Here is a 16605-nt window from a genome sequence, read left to right on the forward strand (position 1 = left end):
GCCACATGGCCTCCGAAACCTGCCTGCGCACAATCTCGGAGGCCATGGGAGCAAAGGAACATACAAGTTGCCATGCTGTCCGTGGCGAACCGGAAAGTCCCCGCCGTATTTTGTTTTTGGCTCTTGCCTATAGGGACCTCTCTACACCTATCGTGAAAAAGGTCCCCTTTCGATACAACTGAAGAAAATGGAATACACTCCAATGCGGCGAACACAGCCACATGCGAGAAATGTGTGTGTCCCTGCTGATTAAGCCGCACGCAGGCAAAGATCACAAGTTCATTCACTTAAGTCCCTTGCAGGTTAATGAAACTCTTGAAGTAACTTCAGCATACGGCCACCATATCTGAACTCCCAGTTGTAGAAATGAGCATGCAAAAAGCGGGCTGCTAACGCTGTACCTCAAACCTCTACAAATAACTATTGTACAGTAATTCTTTCTAATTTCACCGAGCTTTTATCTATCATGTCTATCGCAACAAGAAAATGGTGGCACTTGTACGCCAACACTAGAAACACAGTATATTAAAGACACGGAGATAGAATATATCCCGCACAGAGTGGACACCAGAGACACTCACGCAAAGGCCTGTTCAGCTGGGCTGCGCTGGGTGCACCATTTGTAGACTAGAGTAGACCAGCAAGCGCATTCCAGAGGGCCTCGTTGGCTTTGGAGGGCAAGCAGTAGCCCCAGGTAGTCTCTCGCCGCAGCCAGCCCAGACACCACAGGGTTGTGCACCATTCGCTGGCACATACAGGGGGGCTCGGGAGACTTTGGCTTTGTCCTGTGTGAAGAACCCTCCACAGTTTCGCATGCACCTTCCTCACTCCTTGGTGGCGCTGATGGAACACTTTTCTTGTGATAGCTCCATGGCTTCGAAAGAAATGGGTGTCACGTAGTCCTCCTCCTCTTACAACAGAGCCTCGCATGACGCATAGGCAGGGTGGTCCCCTACAACCGTGTGTGAGAGAGAGTCCTCGCGGAGGACAGAGGAGAGACGCCCCTGGTGGTGCTTGCTGCGATGGCGCAACTTCTGATTGGCAACCCTGCCATGCTCAAATGAGACTCCCTGGTGAGACCCCCCCGGGTTTTCAGCAAATCACCAACAGGTCTGGATTTTTTTTCCTTCGCATAGTCAACCCTGCGGTTGCTGGGTGGTTTTGGTGCGAGGCTAGGGAGGGATCCGCACCTCGGCTGGCCTTCTCGCCGCTTTTGACAGAGCAACACGGGCGTAGACTTGGCATCCTTGTCATTGAACAGCTCACGAGTGTCTTGACATTGGACCTTGGAGAAGCCAAGGCTTGGCCCCCTTGCTCATCCTAATATCGAAGAAAATGCAGGCCAACAAACACTTCAGAGTAACACTGCAGAAGTGCATTCAGCATTCAGTGCTATATTCCTTAGAAATATCTGTCATTGCACATTCCTCATTTCCTTCAGCCTTTTCTACATGATATTCTTTTGTACAGGAACACACTGAGACAAAGCAGTTGCAAAGGGCTCAACCCTTCCAACTAGTTCACTCAACAGTTCTGTTGATGATAGCACCGTGTATCACTGGCTTTGAAGAAGTACCTCCAAAATCTTTTTGTGTTGTGAACCATGTAATGAGCCAGAGTAAAATCCAGCCAGGTCCACACCGTGAGAACCATCGGACAGCGCAGAAGCTGCCCCTTTCGTCAGGCATTACATTTTCCTCACAAATGTTGGCAAAGTTTTCCATAAGTATTTATATACTCCCTAGCTGGCTCATGATGAACTCTCACCTCATAAGCTCGTGTTGGTGCCGGCAAAACGACCGACAGCGTCGTCGCCGTCATCTCAGCGCTAGCACTCGGCATGTCGGGCACCACGGCCGCTCAACAGCATGACGTCTGAGCAAGAATGCCCTCCACAGACGCATGCGTTATTCGCTGCGAGAGGGGGGGCCTACGTGCCTTTCATATGCCTCTCATAATTCATGTTGTGCAAGCACGGGTCATGACACTTGTCTTTGGGACGCAAGGGCCCAGGTTCAAACCCCGCCTCGCCAAGGAAATTTATCTTGTTTTCTTCATTTTTTTCTGTTCGTTGCCCCTCCAATTACCCTTCATCTCCTCCTTTCCATTCCCCTCTCCTCGTCGCCAGCAGCGAACAAATAAATGCAAGCAGGAACTTCAACGAGGAAGGCTGCTGTATCAGCATATGGGAAAATAGCCGTCAATGGGGAACTTCAAAATTGTTTTCTTTCTTAAAACAAAAAATGCAATGATAAAGCTTGCCATACAGAAAGAACTATTTATTTGCTTTCGGTTGAAGAATAAAGCTAATTTTTAATTGGAGCACCATGTGGTGTAAATTGCGTCTCAATGTGGAGCAAAGCGATGATTTTCTCATATCCCCCCCCCCCCCCCCCCCATGATTTTTTTTCTCATAAATTTTAAGAACTTCAGTTGTTTGAAAATATCTTTAATGCAAAATATACCTTCTGCAGAATAAGTATTCATAGCTCGGATATTCCTACATGGCGCAATAATTACAAGGGGAAAAATGCAAACGCAGAATATTTTAGCGAAACTTCTGGAAGAGTGTTTGGCAGAAAAATTGCAGCAATATTATTGAGCTTCGAACAACTTACACAAACGCCTTTGCTTAATATGTAGACCAAATTTTGGCATTCAAACAAGAAACGCTACTCTCAGAATAAATTTTCTGGCAAACAACATTCAGACGACACTGCAAAATTTGGAAGGCTCCCACGTGACCAAAAATTTTTTTTTTCTCTCTGAATACTCTAGCAGTTCACTGTTTTCAATGCAATAAATCAGCACCATTTTTTTAAATACAATTGAGATGGCAGCTAAAATGGCTCGGATGTTTGGCGTGGAATGACCCTTATGCTACAGTCCTATTCACACTTAAAAAAAAAAAAGGGACGAGTGACTATATTGTGAATTGCTGTAAGGTTATTTTGGTGTGGGCACCATACTGAAGCGTCATAGTAGTTCTACAAGTACAAATCTTTTGTATGCAAGTTTCTGAACAGTGGGCAGCAAGAGAGGGATCTTCTGATAAATTCAAGTGAATCGGCTGTGTCAGCTACAATCTGTAGTATGTAATCGGATAAGTTCAATGTGGTTGTGATGATACAGCCAAGAGTGAGTGTAAAATGTAATGCTGCTTCTTTGTAATGATTCCACTTATAGTACTCCTGCATGGGCTTTTTAATAAATTAATTTAAAAATGTTCCAGAATTAAATATAACGGTGAGTGGTGTTTGTGCACTTGTGTGATGCCTACACAAACTTGCACATCCAGCTGCACAAACAACAGCACTCTAGTTTTACACCTTTTCTGTGGCAAGAGTTGATCATTACAAGAGGATGCAGCCATCCCTGAAATTATGGATGGTCAGTGTTATAGTGGACAGGAGATCATTTATGAAGGTTACGAACAGCAGCACACAGAGAAGAGATTTTCACAACATATGAATTTACTGAGCACAGAGTACCTATTGCTGTGCATTGAAAGCGGTTTGTAAAGAACCAGGAAATCCAGGATAATGGGCCAATGTGAAAGTTTAAAAGCTGAATCAGCAATCCTAATGAGGAAACCACTAGTGTTTCGCACGAGTTGGTGAGAATCCATGCTAGTCACTAAAAGATAAGTAATTGCCGTTGAGACGTGAGGTGACTTTTGAACAAATTATATGCTCCAAACGTCTACAGGTGGAATAGGTTAATGAAATCGGGCAATAATTTGAAGCCTCGGATTGGCCACAAGACAAATACTGGTACGATGTCATTTCCTAATCATTAAGAAAGGGACCTTGAGGAAATAATTTCTGGTTATTAAGGCAAAAGCCTAAGTGCCCCATCAGATGCTTGCCCTGAAAAATGCAGCATACAGTAAAACTTGGGTAACCTTAGTGAGTGTATAACAATCTGGGTTCGAGCAGGGAATCGAACTCGCATATTCGACGTGGCAGTCTACTTTCTACCACAGAGCCACACCAGTGCTTAAAACTGCTTTGTATCAGGCAGGAAGTTTGTCAACGGATGTACTAACGCATGTCAGAAGCATAGAATCGCACCAGCTAGTGTGACACTGTGTGAATTGCGTGATGGTTGTGTGGCTCAAAGCTCCCAACCCATTGCAAAGGGCCGAGATATAATTACTCATCAGCCACACTACTCACACGACTTCTCAAGCTCCAATGATGATGACATAGCCACCGGCTTTTGCCTTTTTTCTAAGGCGAATGTAGAAGGGTCTTCCCTCTTCTGGTTTTTCTGTTCGCGCGCTATTTTTCTTGAAAAATGAATATGCACCAACTATCCTACTTGTCAAAAGGAACCTTCCCTACTTCATTTCAAGAGTACGTTTGGCTGGGAGTGCCAGCAAGAAAACCTTTCCTCTGAAAACAGGGCCGATCACAATTCTTACGCTTCCAGACACACCAAACAACACAAACTAAGGCCTGTGCACCGAGTGTCAGCAACTTCCTCTCGAGCGACCCCACAGGAAGAGGTCCTAATTGTATCCAATTGAGTCAGCGACGCAATGCATCTTCTCCGAAGCGAAAGAAAACGCTGGCTGGCGGATCCATCTTCTTGTGCCCTTCCTCGATAATTACCTTCTCGCAGCACCAGTTGTGCTTTTTGATACATACTGTGAAAGGGCAATTTACTGATAAACAAGGAACATTCTCTTCACTTCAAAAACTATTTCCTTCTTGCGGTACAGACAGGCCCTTTTGGAGCGGCCGGACCTCCCGCGTCAGGAAACCCACACGGTGCCTCATCGGGGCGATAGACGCGCGCGTTTCCGCTCGGCATCCGCCGATAAACGCAGGAAAATACCACTCCTCGCCAATGCGGGCGGCCTTCGTTTGGCAAGAGGGGACGCAGCTAGCGAAACTGCCAATATGGGGCAATGGATGAAACTACAGCATCAGGTGTTCACTCTAACAGATACAAAATAAAAGGCCGTCTACCATCATCATCGTAATTGGTGAGAGAGGAGGACGGCTCATTTGACTTAATGTGTCGCGCATGTCTCTATGTAAAATCGGCATTTCCGCGGACACGAAATGGTAACTAACAAAGTGACTCACGGGTGAACTCACCCTCATAGGCGGTTGCACCTTGCGCAGACGAAGGACACAGGAAACAAAGTTCAAAACGCCGCTCTGCTTCAGGACTGACGCTACTTCTCGACTTCACGAATCCGCACGAAGTGAAACTCGCATAAACGACGATCAAACTGAACCGCCCACATAACATGCGTTGCGCAAAGACGCTGTCGTCAAAATGACACCCACGGACACCGCGGACACCCCAGAGACACCCGGACTAGAGTGCTAGTCACACTAATCTCCACTAGGAGGAGCTGGATGGCGCACTGGCTTAGAGTTACTGTATATGCTACCTTTAGGTAGCATATACAGTAACTCTACACTGGCTTAAGGTCCCTAGATAAAACTTGTTTTATCTAAGGACTTTACTGGCTGTTGCAAACGTGACATTTCGTTATGTGTGTGTCTATCACGTTTTTTTTTCTTTTCTTTCTTTTTTGGTTAAGACAGCTGCCTACCCGGTACAAAGGGCAGGACCACTCTAGGCAGGACCACAATTCATCATCATCATCAGGTACGAGGGCCTTTTGCGGTGAACTTCCGCGCCGCGGCGCTGCCATGCCGGACCCATGCCGACCATGCCGGACAGGGCCAAAAAATACCGAGGGTAAGCGAGTACAAGTACCTCGGAGTATGGGTAAATGAGGGGGATAGATATATGGAGGTACAAGAGAAAGCATCGGTAGCAAAGGGAAAGAGGAATGCTGCAATTATGAAGCACAGAGCTTTATGGGGGTACAATAGGTACGAGGTGCTTCGAGGGCTGTGGAAGGGTGTGATGGTCCCGGGGCTTACATTTGGGAACTCAGTGGTGTGCATGAAGTCAGAGGTACAATCAGGAATGGATGTAAATCAAAGGACGGTGGGCCGCCTCGCGTTGGGCGCTCACGGGAAGACGACAAATGAGGCTGTAAAGGGTGATATGGGATGGACAGGCTTTGAAGTGCGGGAAGCTCAGAGCAAAATGAGATTCGAAGAGAGGCTGAGGCAAATGAAGAAGAGTAGATGGGCAGAGAAGGTTTTCAGGTATTTGTATAGAAAAAGCGTTGACACGCAGTGGAGAAAAAGAACTAGGAGGCTCACCAGTAAATATACGGCTAGCAGTGCGGGCGATATGGCAACAAGGAGCATTAAGCGGAAAGTCAGAGAGGCGGAGAGGACTTATTGGATGACAGCGATGGAAAAGAAGCCGGCTCTGAGTAACTACCGAAAAGGAAAAAACGAAATAAGGAGGGAAAGGTTTTATGATAATTCAAGGGGAAGCGCTTTACTGTTTGAAGCAAGGTCGGGCTGCCTTAGAACGCGTAGTTATAAAGCGAGATTCAGTAACGAAGAAGAACAATGTACATGCTGCGGGGGAACTAAGGAAACGATGGAACATGTACTGATTGAATGTGGCGATATTCACCCAGGTATACGTGTGGGCACGAGTCTACATGAAGCCTTGGGTTTTAGGGACAACAATGGAAAGCCGAACACGTCCGCGATAGAAATAAGTAAGAGACGGTTAGAGTATTGGTGGCAGAAAAGTAGAGATAAAGAACAAAAATAAATAATGGGGGGAAAAATAAGGTCATTCTGCCTTAAGAGGCAGAGAGATAGACCGTGAATTTATATTTTTTTTGGTATAATAACATAGATTTAATCAATGTAAATAAGGTATTAGGCCAACATAAAACAAGGAAGGTTTTTTTTTTCTCCGAGCCTGGTGGCAGACATGTCACCGCCCCGTTACAAAGAGGACGCTCATAGCATCCATCCATCCATCCGAGCCGCTTCAAAGCGGCGAGCGTCTGCTACGCGCGTGATATTTTGGCCGCTATTAGCTAAAATTGCGGAAATTTGGGCAATATTTAATACTGCGTCACTGCAACATAATACTGAAGCGACTCATCACACAGAGGACGCGTTTGTTAGTTGGTGTGTTGTGAAACGGGGATTTTGTATATATCCTTTCAGCTGGTTTGTCACCGCATTGGTCCACACTTCCGCGGCTGTTTGAGGAACGCATCCTGCGCGCACTTCATCGTGAGAGAAGGCGCTTAACTTACTTTCGTGTGGAATGACGAACGTAAACTTGCTGCAGGAGAGAATAAACTGGAGATAACTAGGAGAACGTAGCACATAATGCACGTAGTAACTAGCTCATGCATGCTAACGCGTTTGCACCCTTCATATCCTATCTTTTATTTCGTGCATTCGATTTGTTTTACAAGGCTGCCTCCGGCGCTCTGCTGTATCAAACCATTTCATGCGAAGCCGAATGTGTCAATCGGCGTGGCCGCGGTACCAAAAGTAAAAAAATTACTCGCGTCTCGTTCACGTGGTATGCACAAAAATTGGCATGGAGGGGCACGAATGTACGTATGCCCAACAGGACCTATAGGCCATGGCATCACTAACTTGACATGCTTGCCATTCGCGTAACGACTAACAATAATATTATGGCCTCTGGCGCGCAAACCCGCTTTTTTTAGCCAGAAATAATTCTGACGATGTGGGGTCTGACGATTTGTTTCCGTCAGGTTATAAAAAACGCGGTGGTCACCAATATCGATGCCAACATGTAAGACTTAATTCAATTCAATTCAATTTATTTTCCCATCTTACAAATACAGATGGAGGGGTTGTAGGTAAAAGCTGCTTAAAGGCAGCTTGACGAGCCTACAAACCTAAATACAGCAGGGAGGCAGTTGTAGAAATTATACAATTCAAAACGTAAGGATTACATAATTATACAAGGATCACCGGATAATACGCAAATCAACACTATGTACATATAACAAACTTAAACCGAAACTGAAACCATGTTATCTAAATACTTAGCGTGAAGTTCTTTGCGAGTACAGGTAAACAAATACAAGGTAATTCGGTCCCTGCCCGCGGCAAGCTATCTTTTCGTCCACTTTTCTTTCTTCACAATTACCTTACATTTATTACTAAAAACATCCCCTATACTTTCCTTAGCATTATTGTCTGTTAGTTGTCATTAATATTGTGTATAACAAAGAAAACGAGCCCTTGAAATTAACACTTCTTTCCTTCATTCATAGCGAGGGCCTCGTTCTGGCAGACTTGATGCTTTCAGGTAGTATGCGAGGGATTATTGGTCAGCTGCCAGCTCGTAATAAGTTCACGTGCTACGTGACGCCAACAGGCAGAAAAAAGAGTGTTCCACACTCGCCGTCATGGCTACTGGCGGTGCTGACTGACGCTCCCACGTTTAAATGCACACATATACCCGATAAAGTGGACGGGGGGATGACCGCCGCGGTAGCTCAGTTGGTAGAGCATCGGACGCGTTATTCGAAGGTCGCAGGTTCGGTCCCTGCCCGCGGCAAGCTATCTTTTCGTCCACTTTTCTTTCTTCACAATTACCTTACATTTATTACTAAAAACATCCTCTATACTTTCCTTGGCATTATTGTCTGTTAGTTGTCATATATATATATATATATATATATATATATATATATATTATCGCATGTTGCATTTTTTCAGGCTAGGTACATAAGGGATTCTCTGCATTTGAACAATTTTCTGAAGTGATTGAGATATTACAGTTCCATTTGTCAATTTCTTACCGTATTTTTCTTCAGGCAGCTTGTACAGCAAGAATGGGGGCATTCGTAACTTTGTTTCATGATATCTGGGTATTTGTAAAGCATTTTCTATATTACGCCTTTTATGCAAAAACTTGTGGAATAAGGTTGGTTTACCTGGCATTGCTTTTTTTTTTTTTTTCAAATGTTTGCGCACGGTGAGCCTTGTACGCTACCTCAGAAGCAAAAATAAGCCAAAAGCATTGCGGTCGTATGGCCGTCTCGACTCTTTATTTTTTCTTTTTTGTTTCCCTTGCGTCTTCCCGGTGTGCTCCGTTCATAATAAAGAGCTAGTGCAGGCTAATGAATTGTTGAATAAAGCGGTGTGCATAATAAAGCGGTGTGCATATGGCTAGGAAACCAGCGGCGACCATGAGTAAAAAGGTCGTAGTGTGAAGCGGTCACTGCGCGCAAGTATTTGAGCTGACGGCGCGCGCAATTTACCTTTTTTTATTACTCTTAATTCGAGCATGCGTGCTGCTATTGCCCGATTACTCGTGCGAACAAGGTTTTTTTATTTTCGTTCTTTGCTTGTGCGTGTCCCTTTTGTGCGTTTTTACGCGCGCAGCAACGTTCTCGAACTCTGTGACTGGAACTAGGCCACGCTGATGCCGCTTAACACATGATTTTTTGCATTCTGTTGTTGCCCCAGCACTAAAACAACGCTTAAAGATGGATAAGCTCCATTCCGCACCGCATTATAAAATTTAAGTAGACTTCAAGTGCCCTGTGTGGAAACGCGGCGCAAAAAACTACAGCGCGTAGCAGACGCCCCTCGCTTTCCGCGCGCTTCCCGAGCGCGGAAAGCCCACGGGTCCGGCGCAGCAGCGGCGCGGCGCGGGAGTTCACGGCAAAAGGCCCACGCGGGAGCCGGCGCTTTGGACACTCCCCCTATTTTAGGTCACTCTAGCGCGGGTAGCGCGGGTATGGTGTCTAGCCACCATAGCGCGGGCGTGAAGCCACCGGAAGTCGCCGTTTTTGTCCCAGAAGTCACCGCCATAACCAGTCAAATGCTGCCGGCGCGAGAGCTTTTCTCTTCATTTTAAATGCGAATGCATTTCTTAGTTTGGCTATGTAAGGCATCCGGCATTGTCCGCGCGCCGGCAGGTGTTATCTCTCCGCTCTTACTCCCTCTCCCATAGCAACAGCTGCGGGCGCGTGCGCTTATCCTCGCCCCTAGCAACCGGAGCATGTGGTGCGAAGGAGAGGGTAGGTGCAGTGCTTCGCCGCTCCTTTTCTCGCCCATTGAAGCCATAGCGCTGATATGACAGGGACCACAGAAAGAGGACATGACATGCGCTTTCTGTGGTCCCTGTCATATCAGCGCTATGGCTTCGATGAACGTAACGAACCATTTCTTATGTTTCAGCGCAAGGAGGTACGAACACGAGCAAGAAGGGACGAGGACACGGGTGCTCATGCTTTTTCGCGGGTTCATGCCTTCGTTTGGCCATGGAAGAAGAGTGACCAAGATTTTGAAGTCGGAGTAGCGCCGTGTCCTCGTCCCTTCTTGCTCGTGTTCGTGTCTCCTTGCGTTGAAACATAAGAAATGCAGTACCAACTAGCTCACCAGTCGGTTCCAAAAGTCTGTCCTCTTCTCTCGCCGTTCGCTCTCTCTCCTCCCTGCGCCCCACTCTCCCGTCCGATCGCGCCTCACTCTCGACCGTTCGCTGGCTGGGCGCCTCTCAAGAACATCCGGAAATGTGTGCTCGAGACGCCGCTGTGAAACGCCAACGGCGACCACAAGGCTGAGATTATGGCCGTCAGGTACAATGACAACACAAACAGGTGCTGATGAATGTGTAAATAAATGGTTACGGTACAAATCCTCGTCTCGTCATTAATTTACGCCATTAAAATTACTACGCCGTGTACTCTCGGCGCATGAAATGCATTCGCATTTCCTCACGATTCCCTTCGGGGAGGTGGGGGCATTTTTTTAAAAGTAATTATGCCTGCTTGCAGCGCTGCTAGCGCACTAAACCAGAGAATATCTACTAAACTGTACAAATCGACCGGAAAAGTCGTCAGGGAAGACATTTCACACGTAAGTACAGTCAACCACAAAAGTTTGCGGACCACGCGAGCGCGTGCCAAACTGCTTGTCCGCACCACCTAGCGGCGCGCCATCTACCGTCGCCCGCAGCGCTGGGCCGGAAATGGGTCTTATTGTTAGTGACTGGCTTTTCAATTTTCCACTGCCACGAAGCGCATTGTTAGTTCGCAGTTTTCACGCAAAGCGCTTATCTGCAGTATGACCGTCACACTTCTACTTTGATAGCAGGATCGAAGCTATCACGGCGTGCCGTTGGGTAGGTATCACCTTGTGAGAAAGTTAGCGACTGATAACAGTTATACTGATAGACCGCGGCTGCCAAAGAGCGCGTCTCGTGAAAAAGTGAAAGGCGAAAAATATTTGTGCCCAGTCAGAAAACAGACAGGCCACCGATTAAGGGAGGGATGCGTCTCGGGCGCTGCGCTGCTGTCGATCGCCGCTGACGTAGCGGAAATGTCGCGAAGAGGCTCTTGGCCACGCGCTCGCGTGGTCCGTAAACTTTTGTGGTTGACTGTACCTCAAAATTTTATTACTTTTTACGCATATTGCGAGAAAATTGTAGTATTTGATGCTTTCTTTTAGTGAGGTGGTGCTGAAGGTGTTAGGTTTTTGTCAGGCAGTTTCCCACGCTCGAAGCAGACTTTGCAGCGACCGTTTTGCCGAGTCATGTTTCAACCGCTCGGGTGCAGGAACTCGTCTTCGGAACGATGCCATCCCAACGCTGTTTTCTTTCCCAGAGCCTTACAAAAGTTAACTCTACGGAGAATCATATTTCGGTGTTGTCTAAGTGATGCGTAATTGTAAGGTTTGTTGTACATTGCAGCACTCCGCCGTATTATGAAGGTGTAGGCACGGCGCCTGTCATCTTTGGTGTAGCGTTTAAAGTGATGCGTAGTCGTAGGGTTTGTTGTACGTTGCAGCACTCCACTGTATTCGGACGGTGTCGGCACGGTGTCTGTCATCTTTCGTGTAGCGTTCGTCGGCGTCTAAAGTGATGCGTAATCGCAGACTTTGTTGTACGCACTAGCTGTACGTTGCAATACTCCGCAAAATACGATCATAACAACAGCTGCCACCCAAGAATACTTGAATTGCGCGCCATAAGACGGGACGCCAGCTTCAGGGGACCTTCCGGTGGCTTCACAAGCGCCCGCCTCGGAGAGCGGGGATGCGCCGTCCAGCCTTTTTAATGGAGGTCAGTAGTGGTTCCTATACATTCCTATTACAGTAGTGTAATTCCTATGGTGGTTGAACCAACGAAGCGCTAGTTTCTTCTCTAGGTTATGGTATGAAACTAGAGCGGCGCGCCAGTCACAGAGGCTACAGAATTTGTTTCGTATCAATGTTGTCAATGTGCTGCCATCGCAAGGTCTTCTAAGTATGTAAATACAGGCAGTCATAAATCAGCGCCACATTTTCCTCTAAAGCAGAAAGAAAAGACTTGGGCATTTCGTATCTTACCCGTCTTACCGACTTTTTTTTATTATTAACTAAGCTAAGGGCGTCTGCTGTTGCTGCTTGCTTATCTAATCGCCGGATGCCGGTGGCGGACTCCCATTTTGTAAGTGCCAGCAGCCAGTGCCTGAAAGCCGTGGAAGGGCTGAAAGGGTCAATGCGCGCGCTGTGTCTCGCGGTGATGATCCTTGGCGCTACGCTGAGCGATCAAGCAGCAGCGGATGAAAGCGTCGAAGAGGCCCTGTATGGCGTCAAGTACGCGTCCAGGTGCGAAGCTTGCAAGTACCTTGCCGTGGAGCTGGAAGCACGTCTCGGGGAAACTGGCAGAACGCACGACGTCATCGAGACCGGATACTCGCTGGACGGAGAACGTAAGCGCAAGAAGTACGCAGTTTCTGAACTGCGTTTAGTGGAGTCGCTGGACGGCGTGTGCGACCGGCTGCTCGAGTACAACATCCACAAGGAGCGCAAGGACAGCACGCGCTTCGCCAAAGGAACGAGCACCACGTTCAGGACGCTGCACGGCCTAGTGGCGAAGGGCGTCAAGGTGGACCTGGGGATCCCGTATGAGCTCTGGGACAGCCCGTCGGCCGAGGTGACGCAGCTGAAGAGCCAGTGCGAGGCCCTGCTGGAGCAGTACGAGGCCGACATCGAGCGGTGGTACTTCGGCAGCCAGGAGGAGCCGCTCGCCACCTACCTGTGCCGCCATCGGGTGCTGCGCCGAGGGGACGACGCCCACTGCCTGGACGACGACTCCAGCCGAGCCAAGACCGAGCTGTGACGTTTCGTGCGCGCCCTACAAGTGTCTACTTACCACGATTGTTGGCAAGGACGCGTCACAAGTGCTGCAAACGCAAGAGAACAAGACAACGCCCACTATCAACTAAAAAAGGAAGCAGTCGCTCAACTTTTATGTTGAACATTTACCTCGTAATGGCTAACTGTTCGCAGTTATCTTTTACGTAGAGTGCCGGATTGACAGGTGACGCTACCATATGTGCGCATGCGCTCTTGTGTGCATGGGCGTCGGCAGGGGGGTGTAGAAGGGGCACTTGCCCCCCTCAAGCCACACCAACACTTGCACCCCATCCAACTCACTTCAGCACTTCCCACACCTCCAACGCGGTGCAACACCGGTTTGCACCCCCCAAGACAAACTCCTGCCGACGCCCATGGTTGTGTGTCTACTTTCTGCGCCGCAGTGGTCACGTTCTGCTGATAGTCTGCGTTTGCATTGTCCTGTTCCGTTCTCCTGTGTCCGTGTTTGTGCGCCTTACTTTCTTTTGTGATGGAGCATTCCATCTTGTTTCCGCACTGTGTAACTAGGGCTCCATTCTGCTGGAAAGAAGGTTTAGTGCTGCTGCCTTACGGACTATCGGAGCAGTTGTCTGTCCTACCCGCACACAACGTTGCTGCGCAGCAAGGCTTGTGTATATACACGGTGAACATTATTGGAACCTCCATTCAGTATTGTGCACACCCTCTGAAACATCAGTCCCTACGAATTTGAGATCAGACATCATCTTGGCTGCCATATTAGAGGACCAGCATTAACAAAAAATTGCATCTGTTATGGCCAAGTGTGGTTGTTGTGCTGTTTGCGCACACGTCATCAGTGTTCCGACTACGTCTCAGTGATATGTTGGAGCACTAGTATGGTAGGAAGCTGCGTGTCTGATGTCATGTACAAAGCATCTATATCTCGCCATTGTTTGTACTGCCTTGCCTTCACCAGGGAACAGGAGGGCTCTTTGGTACCACCTGATTATCTAGAGCAACGCCTCCTCTAGAAAGATGCCTGTGACGGAGCTGGCTATCCCATTGTAGCCGCCCTGCCTTGAGTTGTGGTCGCTTGTCGAAAGATGGCGGCCATGTTCTCCCCTATTGTTTTCAATGGGGCTGGCGTGGTGTGACGTCGAGGGGAGTAATGTGCACATGCGCAAATGCGTGTTGCAAGCGGCCACCGCAAGGATCGCCAGCTACTGAACTCATTAGAAACAGTGAAGGAGGGAAAGGGTAGGGCAGGAGGTTTTTGGCTCACACGGCAGGCACCTTTCTAGAGGAGGCGTTGTCTAGAGTAAGAGGGCAGTAATAAGAAATGAATCTGCAGTTTAGAAGTGTTTTTCAAGCTCTAGCAGTCCATGGTAGCATACAGCATTGCTGTGTTGCTTTCAGTACTTGTCATGGTTACGTAGCAGCGAGGCGACATGTAACAACAGTGCGATAATGCTGGTCGGTATCACGAAATGGGGCCACAAGAGTTTCTCTTTCATAGCAGCAGTTGTCAGGGTTGCAGGCGCGAACACTGGTCAGCAAGAAATTTGATTGCATAGACATTTACCACTGCTATCATTCTTGCAGTCTTGCTTTATCTGCAAAATATTTTGAGAGCTCCACATGCATAGTAGAATACAGCAAGTTTTTCTGACATGCTTTACAAGTATGTTGCCAGACAATTGTCTGGGTTGCCAATGAGATTACTCAAACATTTCACCATGTGTACTTGATGCGATATTAGAGCACCACACATTTTTTATGGGATTGAAACGAGGTGAACGTGTTCGAATATTAAATGGCAGAAAATTCATATATAGGCTACTTGCCTAAAAGAAGGCCATTATTATTATTAAATGGCATAGTTGTGTGTCCCTAAAGAAATTACGACAAGAATATCCACATCCATTGTAAGCATTCTCTCTTACACATTGTAGAAGAAAAAGAAAAAAAGAAAGGGATAGTCAACAATTTAGATGGCAAATTCTTGAATACAGTTAGAATAATATTTGATTCACAACAGAAGTTTCAAATATTTGCATACCCCTACTGTAAATGCATTCTAAACTGTCTTTTTTTTCTCTTTTCTGCTCTGTTAAGCCAATGCACTTAAGCTACTCTTCAATACGAATGAAAAAATTGTGGCAGCATTTATTTCACGAGATTGTTATGCTATTGCAGGAGCATTCATGAAACACTTAAATTTGCACTTATATTTTGTTTGCTCATTTTCAACTTGCATTGCACCTTTTGTTGTGCCCACAACAGCAATCCGGTAACGATGAGTACTAAAACAGCACACACACACATTTGAATGCTCATACCTCCAGTGAAGACAGCATCTGTAACTCCTGTGCTTGCTGTGGCATTGTCTATCACAGAGAGCTCTAAACCAATTCCTCCTGCTGCAAAGTGTGAAATAAGATTTGTTTATAGTCGCATGTGACTGATGTTATGCAAGCCTGTCGAACCATCCGAGTTGCACATGGCAAGAGAGTGGCGAGGGGATGCTAGGAAAATGGAGCTTGTATGTTGCTTTTTACTGCACATATGCTCTCACACTCCCGAAACTATAGGCCTGGTGCCAAAAGATGTACCCGTTTACCACCCAGCGGGCCCAGATTAGATTCCTCATGGTGGAGGAATTCTGTATTTTGCTTCTTTCAACATGTATCACTTGAAATGCTTTATTAAGGCAACACAGCCAGCCAGACCCAAGGGCAGCCAAAGAAATGCCCTCACACAGTGCTGTGCTGGCAAAGGCTAGTCTAAGGGAACCACATTAGAATTTATACAGCTATATAGGAAATGGCTGTTTTCCCTCTCTCGTGCTTGAGTGCAGTGCAGCCTCTCTTCAGGAACAATGGCCATTGCCAGCTGTGCGTTAGTCAATTTCTGTAGGTGGGGGAGGTTATTTTTAGCACGAAATGATTATAGAGGACCTGTAGAGTAGCTCGCTCAACTTTATAATGTATGTACACAGGCGCACACTTTTATGTCTGATGAACTCTGAAACCTTTTTTCAGGAAACGTGCATCGCTGTATGCATGTGTGCACTTTCAGTGCTTCTGACATTGTGTAGTAAATGTACTTTACAATATAGGTATAATAAAAATGAACGCTTCCTTATCAGCAGCAATATCTAGACAGAAAACAGACTGGTCCAGTTTGTGCTGCTGATGCAAGCACATTTTTACGAGATAGATCCTCGTTGACCTTCTTCAGCACACATGCTTCATTCTGTTACTATAGAATATTTGCTCTGGTAAGCATTTGCCACCAGGCAGCCAGCACTGCATTTTGTGTTATTTTACAGACTTTTCCTGCACATTTTATTCTGTCACACTTAGAAATCACTGTGGCCCGTCTTTGTTTGCATCCAATCTCTCACATTCTTTTTGGTGACTGTCTGCACTTTAAATTAGTCTGTGTACTTCCTTGATCTTCTACTATTCTGTGTACATGAAGCCCTACCCTTGCCCGGGCATGCTGGAGGAATTATTGCTGCCTTGCCCTTTGTAGTGCAGTATGGTGGAAACATAGGAAAAAGTTTTTTGAAACAAACTGTGCAACTAACACGTGAAAGCTGATAGGAGCAATC

The 16605-nt window shown here is 46.9% G+C and overlaps 2 protein-coding genes across 3 annotated transcripts in view; one reads left to right on the forward strand and one right to left on the reverse strand.

Annotated features, from left to right (window-relative positions):
* LOC119404612 (WAS/WASL-interacting protein family member 3) overlaps positions 1-5323 on the reverse strand; it is a 56041-nt gene extending 50718 nt beyond the window's left edge. The window contains exon 1 of one of the 2 annotated variants that reach the window (XM_049418943.1): positions 5109-5323. In XM_049418943.1, the coding sequence (XP_049274900.1) occupies positions 5109-5114 (6 nt within the window). In that variant the 5' untranslated portion in view covers positions 5115-5323. Of the gene's footprint in view, positions 1-5096 lie in introns of both variants that reach the window. The other variant, XM_049418942.1, reaches the window with a different exon arrangement.
* A 6787-nt stretch (positions 5324-12110) lies between these two features.
* On the forward strand, positions 12111-16158 carry LOC119404617 (protein canopy 4). The gene has a single exon (XM_037671181.2). It carries the CDS (start codon positions 12313-12315, stop codon positions 13009-13011), a length of 699 nt encoding a protein of 232 aa, XP_037527109.1. The 5' UTR covers positions 12111-12312; the 3' UTR covers positions 13012-16158.
* Positions 16159-16605: the final 447 nt, after the last annotated feature.

This window comes from Rhipicephalus sanguineus, chromosome 9, assembly GCF_013339695.2.
Source record: "Rhipicephalus sanguineus isolate Rsan-2018 chromosome 9, BIME_Rsan_1.4, whole genome shotgun sequence".
NCBI lineage: Eukaryota > Metazoa > Arthropoda > Arachnida > Ixodida > Ixodidae > Rhipicephalus > Rhipicephalus sanguineus.

Excerpts from the sequence above, each read along its gene's own strand:
- LOC119404617 (XM_037671181.2), top strand. The coding sequence starts at position 12,313 with ATGCCGGTGGCGGACTCCCATTTTGTAAGTGCCAGCAGCCAGTGCCTG.